The 20,126-nt window shown below is 35.0% G+C and overlaps 1 protein-coding gene across 1 annotated transcript in view; it reads right to left on the bottom strand.

The window, feature by feature from the left end:
• Positions 1 to 354: 354 nt before the first annotated feature.
• The window catches only part of FGFR2 (fibroblast growth factor receptor 2), a 115,977-nt gene continuing 96,205 nt past the window's right edge, over positions 355 to 20,126 (bottom strand). The window contains exons 9-16 of the mRNA XM_044660192.1: positions 17,939 to 18,060; positions 14,654 to 14,764; positions 13,832 to 14,022; positions 9,422 to 9,544; positions 6,945 to 7,015; positions 5,128 to 5,265; positions 3,381 to 3,486; positions 355 to 919 (exon numbers count right to left, since the gene is read on the bottom strand). Coding sequence (XP_044516127.1) covers positions 755 to 919; positions 3,381 to 3,486; positions 5,128 to 5,265; positions 6,945 to 7,015; positions 9,422 to 9,544; positions 13,832 to 14,022; positions 14,654 to 14,764; positions 17,939 to 18,060 — 1,027 coding nt within the window. The 3' untranslated portion in view covers positions 355 to 754. The remainder of the gene's footprint in view (positions 920 to 3,380; positions 3,487 to 5,127; positions 5,266 to 6,944; positions 7,016 to 9,421; positions 9,545 to 13,831; positions 14,023 to 14,653; positions 14,765 to 17,938; positions 18,061 to 20,126) is intronic.

Genomic DNA, 20,126 nt, shown 5'->3' on the forward strand with positions numbered 1-20,126 from the left:
CCAACTAGTTCTCTGTGCTGCCTGCATAGAAATGCCATTTAAATTACAAAAAAATAAAAGATTAATTGTTTTGTACATTACCAATTAGTTAATAAATTAATGTCATACCATTTTCCCTGAAAGCAAAGTCTTTTTCCACCTTTGTTGGGTGAAAATTAAGATATTCTGTCTAGAACAGCCTTTATCAAATAGCTGTTTTTAAAAAAAAAAAGAGACTAATTTTCTAGTTGCATTGGGACATCCATCTTTAAATCAATACAAAAAATAATTCATTGTAAATATATAATATATATATTTATACATACTTTGAATATATTTACATACATCCAGCACTATATACTGCATTTGTGCCCTGTAAGTGTGTGCTGACATATATTTTCTCCAAATATTACAAAATAAACAAGGAAGGCAGAACTTGTGTTCTCCTCAAGTCCAAATAGTCCATTGCCAGTCAATTTCCAGTTGCTGCTTCCAGCAGGCCAGAAAGTTGATGTGGTGTGCTAGGCGGTGCTGTCCACTCCCCATAAACATTCATCTTTTCCAGGTTAAGAGCTTCAAAATGTATAAATCCTTACACGTGTCCCGACCAATTTTTTCTCCAAGTATTATTTATTCCTTATTATTCATATATACAAGCCGAAACAACACATTCCTGGAGAAAACATCTCCCTGCTCATCGTAGGTAGGTTGGTGTTCTGGGTTCCCAAGTGTCCTTCTCTTTGAAGAAGTGAGAACTCTTTTTGTTTGTTTGTTTTCATGTTTTAACAGTGCCATTTATGTGTTGATACTTGGGAAGGCATGGTTCATAAGGCATTGGATCTGGAGAAAATACAGAGTCATCTCCTGAAGAACATGAGCTTCGAGTGTCAGGATAACTGGGTGAATACTGTTCCAGAGGTCCACTCAGGTCCAAGTATTCCTAGAAAAGGACATTTAATGTTGGATTAGTGCTTTCAAGTTTGTATTGGAGAATAACTGGACCAGAATCAGATGGCACCATCATGAAACATGGAGTTATTTTTAGTATATATAATTATATTATATACATAACATTCATATTTATTTTATATATTTTATATATTTATATATAATTGTAATATATAATATAATACACAATAATATATTATATTATTATGTGTAATAATATATTATAATAACATGATATATTATAAATTATATATGGTATATTATATATCATAAAATACAATTATATATTTACTAATTATATCATTACATATGATAATATATTCTATCATTACATATAATAAAATATACTTTCATATGTTTACATATTTGTATAAATAATATACATTAAATAATTTACTTATTCTATAGTAGAGGCTTAACATGAAATTCATTATTTTCAGTCATGGTACATGAAGAAAATATAAATATGTTATCAAGATAAATTCACAGATGACGGATTCATAATGGGTTATTTAAGATGACATAGTATTATGTAGGTTATATTCCTAAACTTTGTGGGATCAGTGTTCCCTCAAAAAATATTCTTTTAGGCTACTATAAGACAGAATACTGAATTTGGAAGGAAGAAGAAACATTAGTTTGGACCTTCAAGGAACTGTTTTGTAAAATAGAAAAAATAGCTTCTCTGGGTCACTGAAAAATAACCATCAGTGTTCCTAACAAACCAAAACCTGAAGCATTGTACCCACAAACTATGCATCAGTGGCATTACCGACACCCATTTAAGTCATGGAGTCATTCTCCTGCACATTTATTTACCACTTGACTCTGATGGGAGAGAGACAGATTTTGTAAATAATGGTTTGGATACAAAGGACCTCAACTTTATTAAGAAATTAGGCACAGAAGGTTGGCAACTATGCATTATAATAATAATAATAATAATAATAATAATAATAATAATTCATCAGAATGGTTGGCCAGAAAAAAATCTCCATCTGAGACGGTGAATGTGTCAGTTCCAACAACATCAGCATTAACCACACAACTGGAAACAAACACACCCACCACATCAAAAGGGAACTTTTCGCTTACAATGATAAAAATGAAATTTCGTCCTAAATGGAACCATTTTTCTCTAGCATGTGGTAATGATTTCCAGAAGGAAAGATACTTCATTTTTTTTTTAATGTTCCTTTGGTCAATATGCCTATCTGCTTTTTATTTTAGAATATTAAATTTAACTTTTTAAATGAATGGAACTACTTAGAATGCAAATAAATAAATAACCTAATAGAGTAAGGACACTGGTTGGTTCATTCAAATATCTTTTTTAGCACTCTTATTCTTTTCCTAAAGCAGCCATAACTTTTTAGATCTGATATTAAAGGGAAGTATATCTGTAGTTTCCAAGTCTAGGGATAAGGAACTTATACTAGACTCAACAGTCTTGGCAGGAGAATAAAGTTTCTTTTTTTTTTTTTCCTCCTTGAAACATTCCTTCCCTTTCAACTTGTGATGGTCAGCTGTACTTATTTAAATGTAGTTGCTCCCTTTATCCAACCACAAGGCATGATCAGGCCCACAAGATAGACTGGCTGCTTTGAGATTTAATACTGCCACATTTAATTATTTTTTTTAGACCATTTTCAAACTATTTTCTAAATCAGACATTAGAAAAGCTCCTTTTCCTTCTTAAAAAGATCAGGTATCCAACTTTAAAAGTGATTTTTTTAAAGGCTGGGTTTGAGTACCTCCACTTAAGTGTTTTATGATTATCTCCTTAATTAAATTAAGCACTTTAGACTTGGGACAGAAAAATGAGGATTTTCTAATTCAGCATTTCAAACTCAACTCACAACATTCTCTCTATGACAGGGATAAAGTTGAGAGTTTTATAAACTGCATTTTCTTTGTCATTAAGGTTTTATACTTTTGATAGCCACCACTATAACCTAGGTTATCAGTCCTGTCCCCAATCTCATTTTCATGTCTACCATGATGTGTCTACAACTGTTGGAATTTTCTGGGGGTAAATTTAGGCAGAGAGGGACATTAAAATGTTTCTTTTGTCAGTCTAAAAAGAAATCCTTATTTTGGCAAATGGCATAGTTTATTATTTTCTTATACTAGCTCCTCATTCCTCCTTCAAAGAGTAATTTAAAAGGGCACAAAAATATACAAAAATGAATTTTGTAAATGCTATGATACTAAAAACATGATGAAGTCCACCCTCAGTGTGACTTTCTTTTGGACTTAATAAATCACAACTCAAGTGAGGCAGCTCCAAGAAAAATCATGATTTGATTAAAACACATAGTTTAACTCTGTCTGACCCCAGCAGGAAAAATGATAAACCCGACCACAAACCAGACAGTAGAGTTTTGAATGTTAAAGAATTATATTCATTTCTTGATTCACAAATGATGACCTTCTTTTTAGACACAACTTACCTCATTAGTTGTGAGAGTGAGAATTCGGTCCAGATCTTCTACCAACTGCTTAAATGTTGGTCTTTGAGAAGGAACAGCATGCCAACAATCCCGCATCATCATGTACCTGAAAAACATTCAATTTCCTCAGTAAATTAATGTCTAGCTAGCACATATCCCACCACAGTATCCCATTTTAAGAAAACTCAATTAGTATTTTCTAAAAATAACTATGTTAGTAGTTGTTTATTTAACCAAATAATTCATTATAAATTTATTCCAAATATTGATCTGAATTACAAAAAATACAGAAAATTTTATTATATCAAAGATGGTACATTTATCTTTTTGATTATTTATTTGAATGAAGAAAGGAAATAGTACTTTTCAAACATTTACTAGGTGCCAGCACTTAACGATACATAATAAGCACTTTTTTAAAAATGCTTATTGATTGGCTTCAAGCCCTGTGCAAAACATTAAAGATTCAAGTAGAGATTATTAACTGATTCCTTGATGGTCAATTTTTAAGTAAAATAATGTCACAAGGGGTAGAGGATTCCCCAGGAGCATTGCTGTTAAGAATAGTTTAATCTCATCAACTTGAGAAGATGGTTTTCTATTTTAATGTACAAAAATCCACTTTGCATAGAGCTCTTATGAATTACTCATTCCTATTAGACTGATCATTCACCTATTAATTAACACTTTGAGGTCTAGGCTCATAGACCTTATCTTGATTATGTCTTAGGTCATATCTATTATACTGAAAAGAATAATAAGAATGGCAAGGATACAACAAATGACTTTCTAAAATGTAGTCATTCATTAAAAGCCTGCCATACACTGAAAAGGACTCCTAAGATTAATTGTATGAAACAGCACACAATAGAAACTATAGGCTCTTGTGTAATCGCTTGGGTATTTTATAATATCATGTTTATTCTTAGTTAATCCTATGTCTTGGTTATTTCATGCCTCTGTGTTGAGGAGACTCATTCTTTACAAAGAGTGATCATATTGCATAGAAGGCACACTATTACTAATGATTCACTTTAAGTTTTTATTTAAATAAAGTATATATTGAAACCAGCTCCAATGGCCTTGTAATTGTTTGGTTCTCTGATCATGGAATCCGTAACTCATTTTTATCTCTGAGACAAGCTATTGTCAATCAGATTTTGATCAATTCACCTTTTACAAAAGGTGATGTTAAACAGCAATATTGACACTTCTGAGTCTTCAATGGGCTTATAAGGTTCTGTTCTCTATTAGTTGGGCAAGCCCATACAATACCCTGGATCAAGAAGTTCACCTTCCCTGTACCCTCCAAGGGGACGGGCGCCATGATGTTTTATCTAACACACAAAGGAGTCTTAGAAATATTATTTTGTTTCCATTTCTGAAGAGAGACTCACACTACAGAAAATTGTACTGGTGGCAATTGCATGAGAAGATAGAATACCAAGAAAAAAAAAAAAGGAGTCCATTGAAAGGAAACAAAGCTTGTAGCATGATTTAAAGATAATAGGTTTAAGTCTTATTCCATACACCTCAGGAAGATGTCTTTCTTTTGTGAGCAAGTAATGGTTGTCAGTATAACCATCAATCTCGGTTCTGGGACTGAGCCCAGAAAGCTTCAGCAATTATTCTTTCTTATAGCATGTTTAGATAATCAAGTGGCTTATGGAACGTAAATAAATCAAGAGATGCAGTTTGAGTGTGGTAAAATTGCAGTACCACCCCTGGAGTACACAATGGTCCTTACAGTTCATTGGTGCAGTTAGCTGGTTTATCCATCCTGTGGCCTTCCTTAAGCAGCTTAAAGAGTTCCTCCACTGGGATTCCTGGATAGGGTGATCCCCCTAAAGTGAAGATCTCCCACATTAACACCCCAAATGACCAACTGCAAAAAAAGGAGAAAGTAAAGGATAAAGAGATGGATATAATTCCAAAGAAACTTAAATATGGTGCCCTGAAACAAACAAATAAATATGCCGTCTATTCTTGCATTTGAAAAACAAGTAAATAGGCTATTCTAGCAATTAATCTTTACACATTCTTTTATTTCTACAATGAGCATGGCCCAATATTTATAAAGGATAGTGAATGATGGTTGTTCTGATGGAATTTTCCACTGCATATTTGAACCAATTTAAACAAATGAAACACCCACCAATTAATTTTTTTTTCTTTTTTATGGATAGAGTTACCATTTTGAGGAGCTAAACCCTCTTTATCTTCAAAGCCCTTTTTCGGTGTTCAGGCTAATTCTTCAATCTCCCCACATGACTGACCACAAGGGTAGTTCTGTACCAGTATAGGCAGATGACAGAATGGGGCCAGCTAACTAATTCTTGCAAAGAGCCCTGTGAGTTAACATTATCCCCATTTGACAGGTGGAGAATCTGAGGCACAGAGGTTACGTGACTTGCAAAGGTCACAGAGGGAGTTAGTATAGAGCCTGGATTAGAACTCAAGAATTCAGTGCCTCCAGTCCGCTTACTCAGAGGACTACCCAACATGTCAGAAGTTTCACAAAAGAAAAATAAAGTTTTAACGGTCTTATAAAGGAAAGTGAATATATTCATATCAGGAGTCTCTAAGGTTACCATTTGGGCTTTCTAGCCCTAGATCAGCACAACCACTGCTGCTAGGGTAACTCAAGCAGAAAGTCCCAAATTTCCAAGATGACTCAGAAAAAAAAAAGCAGGATTTGTGATTGAAATTACCCCAACTAATTGCAGCTGTGAAATCCTGGTCATTTATGCTGGCATTTTAGTATGGAGAAGTAAAGATGCCTGATTACATTTCAGAAGAAGAAATGACAGCTTTGATTTTAACAGAAGGCCAGGAATATTTTCCAAATTTCCAAATCTGAACTGTGTAAATCAAGTGAACACAGACTCCTTAAACACACACACAGGCTCTCTGCCTCTCTTTCTCTTTCTCTCTGTCTCTGTCTCTCTCTTTCTCTCCTTCTCTCTCTGTCTTTCTCCTCCTCATCTTAATAAAATGCTAACTTTTGTTACAGATTATTAATTGTCATTTTATATAGCATTTTATCAGAGATACTAAAATTTTATACCAAGAAACCTTTCACAGAATAAATATAGCAGGCAGGGCTTTTAGAAACTACATAAACTAACTCCATTTCACATAAATCTGCTTTCTCTTTAACAAGGCAAGAAAAAAAATTCATTAAAAGAAAACTGAAGTGGAATGGGAAAAGTTTCAGGATTATTTTTTAAAGGAAGTTAAGGATATGCCAAAAGTCTGGCAAATTAGATAGCTGCTTTGTCGCCGCACATCCGTAAATAAGTTCAAGGGGGGAAAACTTCCGTACTGACAGAAGGAGGTTAGCATTTTCCACCTTTCATGTGCTTTGAAGCCAGGCAGATTAGTAACAGAGCATTGGTTACCAGTCTACCATAAAATCCTTACTTTCTAAGGCTGACTCCTCCAGCACCTTCTATTAATGTGTGAAATGCAGCAAACACTTAAAGATGAGGGAAGCTGAAGAGTGTTCAATATTCTCAAACCTCAACCCAAAGCAGAAACAGAAGGAAAGGTAACATTACTTACACGTCACTCTGATGTGTGTACACTCTATCAAAAAGAGCCTCAGGAGCCATCCATTTGACAGGGAGTCGTCCCTATCGATATTGGAAGAAAAAAGAATAAGAAGTCATATAATAAAAGCGAGTTTACATTAAGCTGATTCAACCTACATAGGTCCTATTCAGTTTCTTTAAAAATACACCTTAATGCTGCTCATCTGTTAACAGAAAAAAAGTTGGGGTTGGGAGGAACCAGGTAGCACAGTGGATAGAACACCAAGCCTGGAGTCAGGAGGTCCTGGGTTCAAATCTGGCCTCAGACACTTCCTAGCTGTGTGACACTGGACAAGTCACTTAATCCCATTTGCCTAGCCCTCGTCCTTCTGTCTTAGAGTTGTTACTAAAACAGAAAGTTAGGGTTTTGTTTTGTTTTTTTAATATTGCCCATCTGTTACATGAAGGAATAGAAATCACTACTAGTAAGGATTACAATGCAGATCTGAACATGTTAAATGGTTCGCTGCTTTTTAGAATCACAGATAAAAAGAGTTATTCTCTGTCCAAACAAGGAGAATCATTATATTCATGTCTCACTTTCCTTTGTTATTTTAAGTGAGAGACAAACATTTTATGCCCTTAACCTTTTTTCTAAGGGCATCCCCCTCTTGAGGGATGAGGGAACAGGACATAGATCCAGAGCTAGGAAGGACCTCAGAGGTCACCTAGAACAATCCTCTTATTTTAAAAAGGTTGATTAAATGAGTTGTAAGCAATAGAGGCAGGATATTTACCCAGCTCTTTCTTTCCAATATACCATTTTTGTCACTGTTGTTTCAGGCATATCTGATTCTTTGTGACCCCCATTTGGGGTTTACTTGGCAAAGATACTTCAGTAGTTTCTAATTTCCTTCACTAGATTACTATACAAATGAGGAAACTGAGGCAAAACAAGATTACACAGCCAATAAGTGTCTGAGGCAAGTCTTCCTGACTCCAGGACCAGTGCTCTCCCCATTGCAGCAGCACCTACCTGTTCTCAATCTACCATCATGCCTCTATCAAAGAGCTCATCTGGAAAAATTGCCTATGATAAAATCCTTGTCATTTATTTGGGGTTTGGGATCCGTTCTGATATTTCACCAAGATAGTAAAATTCTGGATGAGGAAGTGCCCTTTATCAATGCAAATCAGCACCTCCTCTACAACTCATGGTATGAGAGCTACTTAATTCACATGTGTATGTATGTGTCAGAAAAAGGATCTGAACCTAGGTCTTCCTGGATTTGAGTCCAGTTTCTTATTATCTATGTTGTTGATGTAAAATCCAAATAAAAACAGATCCTCGTGGCCACATATTAACTTCAAAAACCACAAATTCGTATTTCTTATACTGAATTGCATTTTTATTTATTTTGTTAAATATTTAACAATTATATTTTAACTGAGTTGAATAGTACCAGGAGTATGGGGATCTAAGAGTCTGATACCTCTGCAACTAAGCCATGGCCACCTTATCAGCAGGGATCTAATATGAAGTAACTATCAGAATTTTCTATCTTCAACCATTCTTCTCTTTTTTTCCTAATCCCTTACCTTCTGTCTTAGTATCAGTTTCAAAAGAGAAGAGCAGCAAGGGCTAAGCAATTGGGTTTAAGTAATTTGCCCAGGATCACAAAGCTAAGAATCTTCTCTTTTTTAATGTAGAAAAGAAAGCAGGAGATAGTGTGGGAAAGGAGGCAAAGATGGAAGAAAGAGAAGATGCATAGTAAATACTACCTACTAAACTGTCCCCTTGCCAAGTACCAGTGCCATGGGAAACCTCTGACCTAAGTAGCAGTGGATCATTTTTCCTGGAGTATTTAAGGCATCCAGGTAAGGAGAATGAAGGTAGTATAGCTTTGATCTAACAGATCTATACTTTGTGATAAGAAGGTATATGGTGGTAAGAAGGAAAGAGTCTATGAAGTGAGAGCTCAGGACATTGAGGATGAGAAAGGTGGTATGTAGTATTCATGGGAATCTGGTGTCATGATTAGGACAGTTCCAGTACCCACCTATAGTAAGGTCCAGATTAGAGAAATTATATGACAACCTAGGGCTGAATTTATCCTCAAAACTTATCCCTGATTTCTTGTCCCTAAAGAAGGGTGCCCAGCAATGGGCAGGGTCAAATGTGAAAAATCTGAAAAGGCAGGGAATATCATAAGAAAATTAAAATAGGACTAGGTGTGGAAAGGATCTCATGGACCATTTGGTCCAAACTTGTCATTCTGTGCATGAGGATCCAAAGGTCCAAGAAAGTTGTGATTTGTCAAAAGAAGAATAGGTAATAAAAGTCAGAAGAAAATTTGAAATCAGATTCCCTGACTTCACTGTGAGGGCTCTGTCCAATGTACCACGCTTGAAGAAAGAGATCACTAAGGTCCATTCCAGTTTTGAAACTCTATAATCTGTTGTCTAAGAATATATTTGTCCATTGGAACATAATTGCTATCTACTTACATTTGTGGTCTTTTTGTAGTAATCTATGTTGTTGATATCTCTGGCCAAACCAAAATCTGCTATTTTCATCACATTGTTTTCTGTCACCAAAACATTTCTGGCCGCTAAGTCTCGGTGAATGCACTAAAAAGATATAGAGAGAAATTGTTTAAAGCAACCTACTTCATACCAGTGACAAAGTAAAACATGTTTTATATCACAGAGAATGGGAAGATATTTTCTTTCCACTCAAAGATAAGTCATCACTATCTCATTTACTTTTTAAATGTTTTATCAACATTTTCTGCCATTGCATCACTTTCATGGGAGTGGGAAGAAGGATGGAGAAACTCTTTCATGAAAGAAGAAAAACAATTAAGCAAATATACCTGATTTAGAGAATTATTATTATCTAATTTATGTTGACCTACTTTCCAGTTTTCCCAGCAATTCTTATCAAAAAAGGAGTTTTTCCCATAGTAATTTATATTCTTGCATTTATAGAGTACTGGACTATTGTTTTTAATTCTTTCTGTTACTTACTGAATTTGTTTCACTGGTCTATTATTATTCATTCATTTCAATTAACTCTTTGTATTCCCAAGTGGGATTTTCTTGGCAAAGATATTGGAGTGGTTTGCCATTTTCTTCTCTGGTTCATTTTATAAATGAGGAAACTAAGGCAAATAGGGTTAAGTAACTTGCCCAAATCTGAGGCCAAATTTGAACTCAGGAAAATGAATCTTCCTGACTCTAGACATAGTGCTTTATTCACTGTGCCACCTAGTTGCCCCAGGCTACTTTTATGTTTTGAAACTAGTTTAAAATATTTCTTCTTACTAATATTTTATATGACAGTTTGAAGTCTAGTAAAGCTACCATCACTTTTCCCTTTCATTTGTGCTTTCATTTCCTATGAGATTCTAAAGTGTTCTTCCAAATGAATAACTATAATTTTCTCTAATACCATAAATTATTCTCTTATTAAATTGATCTAATAATACTAACCCTAAAAATTCATTTGCATGTTATTGTCATTTTCATTACTATGGCACAGCCTAACCATGAGCAATGAATAGCTTTCCAATTATTTAAGTCTTCTTTTATCTATATGAAGAATATTTTGTAGTTTTATATAAACTTTTTATGTCTTAGTAGATTAACTCCAAGATATTTTATGCATTCTACTGTTATTTTGAATAATGTTATTCTTACTATATTTTCTCCTTATTCTTCTAAGACTAACTTTATTACTTTTATCCTTTTTAAACATTTTTTTATATATTTTGCTTTTAGATGACCTACATTTTCCAATAAATACTTCTCCTCTTCACTTAAAGGACTGATTCTAAAGCTTTATCAAAACCACTTTATTATTGTTGCTATTTTTCCTTCTTCAAAATGGGAATAATAGTCATGTCATGATTGTACAAGTTGATATTTTACTAATACCCAAAACCAATATTGTATTAGTAATAACTAGAAATAAAAATTGTTATATAAAGTTGTATTCTAATGGTGGTAAACTTATTACAAATAGGCACCATCTTCTATATGAAGCGTTTCCTCATCACCACAGCTGACAGTGCCCACCTTACCAAACTATCTTCTATTCAACTACTTTGAATATATATATATATATATATACATACATATATATTACAGATATATTTATCCTCTTTATATTTATCCCACATTTACTTACATATATATATATGTATATGTATATATAAACACACACACTTGTCCTCTCCTTTAGAATGCAAGCCTCTTGAAGGGAGAGATTGATGTCTGCATCCTAAGCATCTTACAGAGTGCCTTAAAAATATAGTAAGTACTTATAAATGCTTGTTGGTTGGCTAATTAGCTAATTAAATAAAACTATCGCATGTCATGAGATATAGGAAAGTCATCTAAAAGAATCCCTAAATTAAATGAGGTTTTTTCATGGGCCATCACACGAAACAGACGAAGTCTAGTTTTATTATTTCTACTTTCATAATCAATCTTCATCTTTACATATTTCTATCATTCTTGGTGTAGGTTTAGATTAGAAAATAGGAAAACAGGAAAAAATAATAACATCCATTTCTGGTGAGGTTGGCAGCTAGAACTCTGAGACGTTCTAGAAAACACAATCAGTATGGTATATAGACTTTGGTTAGAATTAGATAAATATTATTGGGTTTGGATGCTGCTGTAAACTGAATTTCCATGCCTTAAGCCAAACTTTCCCAGTTGTTTATCTCCTATAGATGGGACTATTTGTTTGCTTCTGGAAAGAAGACGATGTAGACTAACCATTAGCCAGGGGTTCTTTGGGCTTCTTTGCAGACTTTGCCCATTTGATATACTAGTTGTCTCAAACAAGCAAGTGGAGTGATATCTCCCTAGACTAACAGACTATAAGTTTGGTGCTAAGAATCTAAAGCAGAACCCCTTCCCTTCTTAGAGATTTCTGTTATTCTCTTGAGAAAGTCAAAGTTGTCAACTACAAATAGTTAACTGAGGGAGTTGTGTAGGTTTTATTTTCTCTTTTGCATTGAGTGAAAGCCAATGGGGTGCAAAGGGCAAAGGACATGCTATAAACCTTCAAGGGTCAACTGGGAAGCTATATACTTAGGATGCTTAGGGTTTCATCAAAAAGAAACCCAAGCACTCTGTGAAACTAGCCTAAAACAGCATGGTTTTGGCAAATAGATCTAAGGCTCAGATATTTATTTTTTTGTTAAAAATCAGCCAACAATCACACTGTACAACTACTCTATATACTTTTATTTCCTTTCTAGAGCTTTAAAATGTTCCATACTGTTACTGACAGGAATCCCAGTTCATTCTCAGTTTAGTCAGGAAAGAAGCAAATGCCTCCATAACAGCGTAATCATCCTCTGAAGTCATCATACCCTTGAATTATCTGCACCCCATTCTCTCCAATAGACCCAGAGTTCTTCCTCTCCATTCCAGCATAATAGATATCACCTTAAGTAATCATTGCAATCTCTGTCTGTGGCTCATTTCCAATCCTATTCCTGGATAATTTTATCTTTAGAGCCACAGTCCCTAAATGGTTTCAAGCTATATCCTAGTATAACATTAATTTATACCTTCCTTTTTCAATCTCTTCTTTTGTAAAACTGGGATGACTATGTTCACCCCCAAGAATACATACTTCACAAGAATAGAGAAATACCGAGGGGAATGCTTGGAGGATCATATGGATAGCTCAAACTTGCCATGAGCTAGGAATCTCATCATTTAAGCACAAGAAGTTTCTTTTCTCTTATTCTGATACAGGAGAGATGTTGGTGACAGCTCACCCCAAAGTTTCCTAATGGCTCATCTACCAAGTCTTAAAGAGTCCTAACACTTCTAGAGAATGTTGCTGATGATGCAAAGACAGATAATTCACCACTTTCCCTCCTCCTGCCCTGGGAAAACTAAGGAGACCCAGAAGGGTACATAAGTCTTTATAGACAACTCTGCCAAGCCTTATAGAATATCTGAGAACCTGCCTCTCTAATTGAATTGGGAATGTTTTTAAATGTTCAGAATTCCCCAATGGCAAAGATGAATATAATTTATATAGGTAAAATATGGCAACATCTAACTTTATAGGATCACAATTTCAGTTCACTATCATGATTGATATTACTAATAATGATACTTAATATTTCATTTTTTTCTTGAACTACAATTATAATTAGAGGTAGAAGTGGGTTTCCCAGAATTTTTAATACCACAAAACTCTCATTTGTCCTCTAAGCTCCCTAAAACCCCAAACCCAACACTCAGTCTTTGTTGAAAAAATTCTCTAGCAAAAGAATTTCTAGTTACTCAAAAGAGTTGAGGTATCTTCAGCAGAGGGAACTCCTTCCACCAAAGATCAAATTGCAGATGTTGGAGATAAGTCCTAAGGATTTGTCCACAGCAAAGAGAGGCTAAATGATCTGACCAGAGCCATACAGATAGTAGTGTCTGAGGCAGTATCTGAACCTATATCTTTCTCTGCGTGAGCCTAGAACTCTATTCACTATGCCGGGTTATCTCTAGCAACAAGATAAAGGATAAAAATAATCTTCAGGAAGAAAATGCATTTAAACAATGATCAATCTCTCAAATTTTTATAAATAACATAGTGAAGATTAGACTTACTAGAATTAGAATTCTTTCTCTTTAAGCTAAGTTTATTTCCAAAAAAACTTTAGTTATTCCTGGTTATGATACTATAGTGGTACTTTACAATTGCAAAGCAGATTTTATTCTTAACACTTCCATTAGTATACCTTCATATGAGAAATGTATTGAAAAATCTCCTGTGTGGTAAAAGACTAGAAAGAACTTGAGATAAAATTATGGTCTTTCAATTAGTCTGTTTTCTTCAAAGATGTTTTAGCTTGGTTTCACTAAGAAGGTTAAAGGTGAACAACCTACTTTTTGTGATGCTAAATATTCCATTCCTCTTGCTAGTTGGTATGTGCAGGATACCAAGTCTTTGAAAGTCATCTGTTCTTCTGGTACCCTGTTAATGTCAAATGAATATTCCATCCCAGGAGGTCTCCTGGCTCTGAGGTATTCTCTTAGGTTTCCTTTAGAAGCATACTCAACTATCACATACAGTGGACCTATAATAAAAGAGAAACCCATGGCAAATGTTAAATAAATAGTTTTTAGTCATGGTGCTCCAAAAAGATTTTCAATGGGGGAGAGAGTCCCATATTTACTCAGGAAAGGACATTATGTATTCTTTCATACTTTTTTTCCTTCTTTGATCTAATTTGGGGACTATATGATGAGCAAAGACATTAATTCCAATTTCTACATGGTCAGCAAAAACTTTCTTAACTAAATACAGTACCACAACTTGAAGTCTATCTCTTGTTATTTGAAAATTACACATTCAAATATGGAAACTGTCTTCTAAAATGTAGACTCCTGGGTACTGGCAGTATCATATAATCTTACTGCCTAAAATTAAACCATACCACAACCCATTCTTTTTATAGGGTGTCAAAGAATTTCAAATGTTCCCGAGTTTCTCTTTGTGTTAAGGCTATGAAAAGATTTTCTTATGGCATTAAATCAATCTTAAAGACCATATTAAAATATTTAATGCATTTTAAATCATTATCACAGCAAAAGCATTTGTTTAAAAAACAAACCTGATCATAAGCATAACCGTGTTAAAACCAAAATATAGTTTAATAAGGCCTCCTCTCTACCCTACACCCAGTTTTTTACTCTTGGGTAACTCACCATCCTGGGTACAGGCTCCAAGAAGATTTATGATATTTTTGTGTTTTCCGATCATTTTCATCATCTCCATCTCTGATACTAGGTCAGAAAGATCTTTCTCTGTAGCATCATCTGAAGTAGGTAGGGGAAGGAATACCAGGAAAAATTTAGGTGATTTTAAAACAAAAAGTACGAATAAAAATCTATTTTAAAAAAACACTTTACATCCAGGATAGAAAGAACCTAAGTAGGAACAGAACATTTTCAAAACATAATAAAGCTTCTTAGAACTTTAAATTAAAAAGGTTTGTTTTAAATAAAAAGCTTCATAGTCAGCTACCAGCAAGTGTAAGACATTATCAGTGATGAAAGCATTACAGGCATGTATTGTTTTAAGCCAATCCAACATATAAAGCCTGGGTTTCACAAAGACAATAACTGACTTCATGAAAAGGCTCCATGTAAAGAATTCCTTTAAATCATGAGATTCCCTCGTATGCCTGAAATATAATTGGATTTACATAAAACTTTTCACTTTTTGTCAGGTAAAGGGAAGCAACATCTGTTCTATAGACAGGGAACTGACGATTCCTTACTTCAACCAAAGTCATGGGCTTAATAGGGGTGTAGCCTCCTTTGGGGTTCCAGGGCAGGCAAGCCAATTGGACTCTTGGACTATATCTTTCTAGGTCCTGAGAGAGGGGAAAGATCTGCTTTCTTCCAATATCTTCCCCTGGCACCTAAACTCAAGGCAGTTGCAGAGGGATGAAAAGTGATGCTCAAACCAGGACTAATATTTGGTCTCCACAGATGCATCAGCACAAATGGCTGATGAGCTACTGCATTGCCATAGATTGTCATCAGGTGATAGCAGTCAAGATGATCCCTAATAATCCTCAATTTTGTGTACGTTGGGAATCAGTGAGACACGACACCATTATTTAAAAGAACTCTATATGTGCATGGGAGATGTCAGTGGTAGAGAACATTAAAAAAAAAAAAAAAGCCATACTGACATTGCCCTTGATCTAACTAGCTGAGCATTCTAGTGGAACCAAAGGACATTTAGGAGATTTTTTTTTCTCCCTTGCATCAATTTCAAAGATAAATATACTACAAAAACATATCCTTTAGTCACTTGCAGGCTGATTATCCATTAATCTATCTAATTTTATATATACAAATATAAATATATACATGTGTATATGTACATCTAGATTATACAAATACGCACTGCATATATAAACATACATATATTACATTATGTGTGTATAATTAAGAGAGAGTGTGACATAATGGATAGAGAGCCAGCAAGACCAGGTTCTGTGGGACCTGGGACACAACTTTGCCTTTCATTGTTCCAGGAAACTCTTTAAGACCACAAATTTCAGAGTGGGGGCTAATTTTCATTTTTTTGCTTTCTTACATGTAATTAAGGCACATTTGTAGACAGGAAACTGAGGATTCCTGAGTTCGACCAGTGTCATAGCCTTATAGGAATATAGCTTTTCTTTGGGAGTTGACTTTGAAATGTCAAATAGGCAGCTGGTAATATGGACCTGGAACTCAAAGGACCAAATATATGGCTCTGGGAGTTATCTACATAGAGATGCTAATTGAACCAATGGGAGCTGATGAGATAACCAAATGAGAAACTATAAAGAAAAGAAGAGAACCCAGGACAGAAAGTTGGGGGACTAACAGTTAGTGGACAGGACACAGATAAGGATTCAACATAGAAGACCAAGAAGCAGATAAAGAAGAGGAAAACCAAGAAAGAACAGTTTCCTGAAAAGCCAGAGAAAGAGAATATCCAGGAAGAGAGATCAAAGGTGTGAAATGCTACAGAGAAGTTATGAAGGATAAAAATGAAAAAAAAAGGTCATTATATTTAGCAGTTAATATATCCTTAGTAACTATGGGAAAAAAATGCATTAGAAGCCAGAATAGAGGTTTAGAAGAGTGAGTAAAGGAAATGGAGGTATTAGAATAGATAACTTTTTCAAGGAATTTAGTTGAGAAGGGAAGGAGAGATAAAAGGCAGGAGAAGTAGGAGGGTTTGTTTGTTTTGGGATTTTTTTAAGGATGGAGGAGACATAGGTATGTTGTAGGCAATAGGGAAGTTGGTAGATAGTAAGAGACTGAAGATTAGAAAGAGAATGTGGGTGCTACCAGGGGCAATATGTTGGAGGACAAAGTGGAGGAAGACCATAAGCATGTGAATTGGGAAGAAGGAGCTCTCTGAGAAGGGTCTCCATATTTCTTTAATGAAATATGAAGCTAGAAGGTCCCCAGCTGAGAAAGTAAAGGGAGAGGATGCCATGCAAGACTTGAGGAGAGAACAGAAAATTTGGGACAAACACTGTGGTGAATGAGATAGAGAATCATTTAGAGAAAAGTAGAATTGTCTTGCTGCAGCAAGGTCCAATTACAATTGGATAACACAAATGCTGAGTGGACTCAAGTCAAAGTAGTTTCCTAATTTCCTCCTGCTCCATTTAGCTGTCTATGAATAGAAGCCAAGGAAGTGGATAGCTGCAGTAATCTAGGGCACTTTCCTCTAATATCTGTTCCAACAGAGTACAAGGGGAACCAGGAGTTAACTTAATGGGTGACAGTCGAGTGCCACAGATGAAAGCATAAAGTAGGGTTGGAAGGTTAATGCATAAATGTTCAAACCCCCATTAGGCAGCTCAACGTTTACATTTTTGGATAATTGTTTAAATGTCCCAGAAGGATATACACTCCTAGCACCAGTGTTCATTTAAGTTCATTTCTGACTTTTTAAGTGATTTCCCCAGCATGCTTCATTCTCTTTTTTTCTAAAACAAAATAAAAGCCAAAGCCAGTTAATTCAATGTGTACCTTTTCCAACTCTGCATCCAACATCCTATTTAAGGTCAAGGTTTAAAAGTCTTTTGACTATGCTAAATTTGTGAACCCCTTTAAATACTGTTCTAACAAACTTTGAATTTAGTACTAAATTCATAAAAAAAAAGACAAAGGGATATAAAGAATTATTGTTGCCTGGATATTCGGCATTGGCTGAGATAAAGGGCCACCAAATTCTAACAAGTCTATGCTTTACTTGTAAATATACACTTCTCAAGATAAATAGGCTGTCAGAGACGCTGATTTATACTGAAAACTTCTCAACCTCTAGGTCAGCTATGTGCTCTCTGACCTTCTACTATGATAGAGTTCAGATGCTACAAAAGAAACATTCTTGATAGAGCTCACTACCTTGCCCCTCTCCCCTCCCCACTTGCACCCCCTTCTCAAATTTAACCCCTACCCTCAACTTACCTTTCAACATCTTCACTGCCACGGTAACAGCTTCTTTAGGCTTGTCTTTGTCGATTCCCACCGCTTCTGCCATTACAACTTGCCCAAAGCAACCTTCCCCAAGGGGTTTGCCCAGCGTCAGCCTAAATGTGTAAATAGGGGATTAGCACACGGCATCTGGAGAAGGGATGTAGCTAGTGAAATTCCAGAACTAAATATAAAAATCTTTCAACAGCTTGCTAGAGCATGGAGCACTTATCATATGGAACTAATGAGACGGAGGGTACACACTCGGTTTTAGTATTTTCTTAGTGACGTTTTAAGTAAATGTCAATTACTGTGGGCAAGGCTATTAAATTTAGGATTCAAGCTCTCTACTTATTACAGAGGGTATCCTTGTGAGTGAGCCGGTCAGGTTTGATTAAGGAGTTTCACATCCTGATCCAGCTCAGATTTAGCATTTTGAGAATGTCCCAGAAAAGAGACGAGCTATAGATTTTTATTTTTTTCAGTTTTAACCCCGAAGCGAATCAAGGTTGCTTTAAATTATTATGATTCAAACACAGAGAGACTAGAAGCTTTTCGGGTCTGTGTGTCTCAAATTCCACTTGCTACTTGTTTAAAATGCAGATCTTAAACAAATTTCTACTGTGTCTGTAACTCTCCAGCTGGGGAAAAAAAAATAAAAACGAGGGTGGGAGGCAATTTTGTTTTGATACAACAATTCAGAAAAGCTTTAGACTACCGAATAATAACTAAGAAACTCCAAACTGGGACCAACAAACATCTTAAGTTTCCAGGTTTGGAAGCTTTCTGCACTCCAAGTAGTTACTTTTATATTGTCCTTAGGCACTACCGGAAAAACAGCAGAAATAGATATTCCCCAATGGAGAAGACTCTGAAATACCTATGAATATATATATATATACATATATATATTTTTTTTAGTTGAGCATTGTGTAGTCAAGGCTCTTGCTATTATTAGTGAACAGTATTTAAGGTTTTTTTTGTTTTTTTATTTTTTTATTTTATTTTTTAAGCATTTATTAATATTTATTTTTTTGGAAGGTTAACATGGTTACAACAGTATTTAAGTTTTAAGTGTACACTGGTTTGAAAAGGGTCAGCATAAAGACTGAGAGGCACTGTATGCTATGCTGAGGTCATTCTGCTTTCTCTCCAGAATTAAAATTGAATTTAACATCTTGGCAGAAAATAAACATTTGCATTGGAAAAATGGCTAATTTATGTCCTATTGCGCTATGGCTGTAAGCATAACAATCCCTTCATTGTGCAAGTGCAGCCCCCAGTCTAATAAACCATCTCTAAGTAGCTTTCTTTCATTAGAAATCAGCTCCACCTACATTTTCACTGAACTGTTTTAAAAGCTTCAGACCTTCAGTACTCAGATTTTTCCATCGTCAATGTGAGGGCAAACCAAGTCATGGATCTGAATCTCCAATATCGACTAGATTATGATTACAATGACAGTGTAGTGAACCATTGTTTAACTGGATAATTACATTACAAATGCATATATCATCTCATACATGAAACTTGTGAGTTGAGAGAGGGACCTCAGAGACCACAGAGACACAGACAGATAGGTTTAATGCCTTAAGCTTGGTCCCAAAGGCAGTCAATGGCTTACTTAGGACTAAGACAAAGATTTGCCTGAATCTTTCAGAACTCTCTTCATTAGATCAAATATCCAGCCATATTTAAAAGAATTATGGTCTATAATAATGATTTTCTTCATTTTTAAATGAATAACATTTTTATAACTGTCTTTATTAAACTATATTTCTAATGTTATAGTTACTAAATTACATATGGCATCTCAAGGTTCCTCTCAATAAAAATAACATTATATACATATATATATACACATATGTATGGACATATATATGCATGTATGTGTACAGTCAATCCTCAACTTTCACAGAGTAAACGTTTCTAGAAAATGGTGGGAAAGCCAAAAATGCAATTGTTGATACACTGAACCTATGGGAAATAGGGGGTTAAGTTCCTGAGATCCCCAACTGGAATCTTTTGCCAGATTGCTAAAAATATATTTTTCTTCATATGATTCTTCATAACTGCATTTATTCTAACAATATGCCCTTTTCCTAACAGTAACCATGAAATAATACACAAAATGGAGGGAAGAGGAGAGGCAATAGGGCAAGAGGAGGGGCAGGCACTATGA

This window comes from Gracilinanus agilis, chromosome 2 (assembly GCF_016433145.1).
Source record: "Gracilinanus agilis isolate LMUSP501 chromosome 2, AgileGrace, whole genome shotgun sequence".
NCBI classification, from domain to species: domain Eukaryota; kingdom Metazoa; phylum Chordata; class Mammalia; order Didelphimorphia; family Didelphidae; genus Gracilinanus; species Gracilinanus agilis.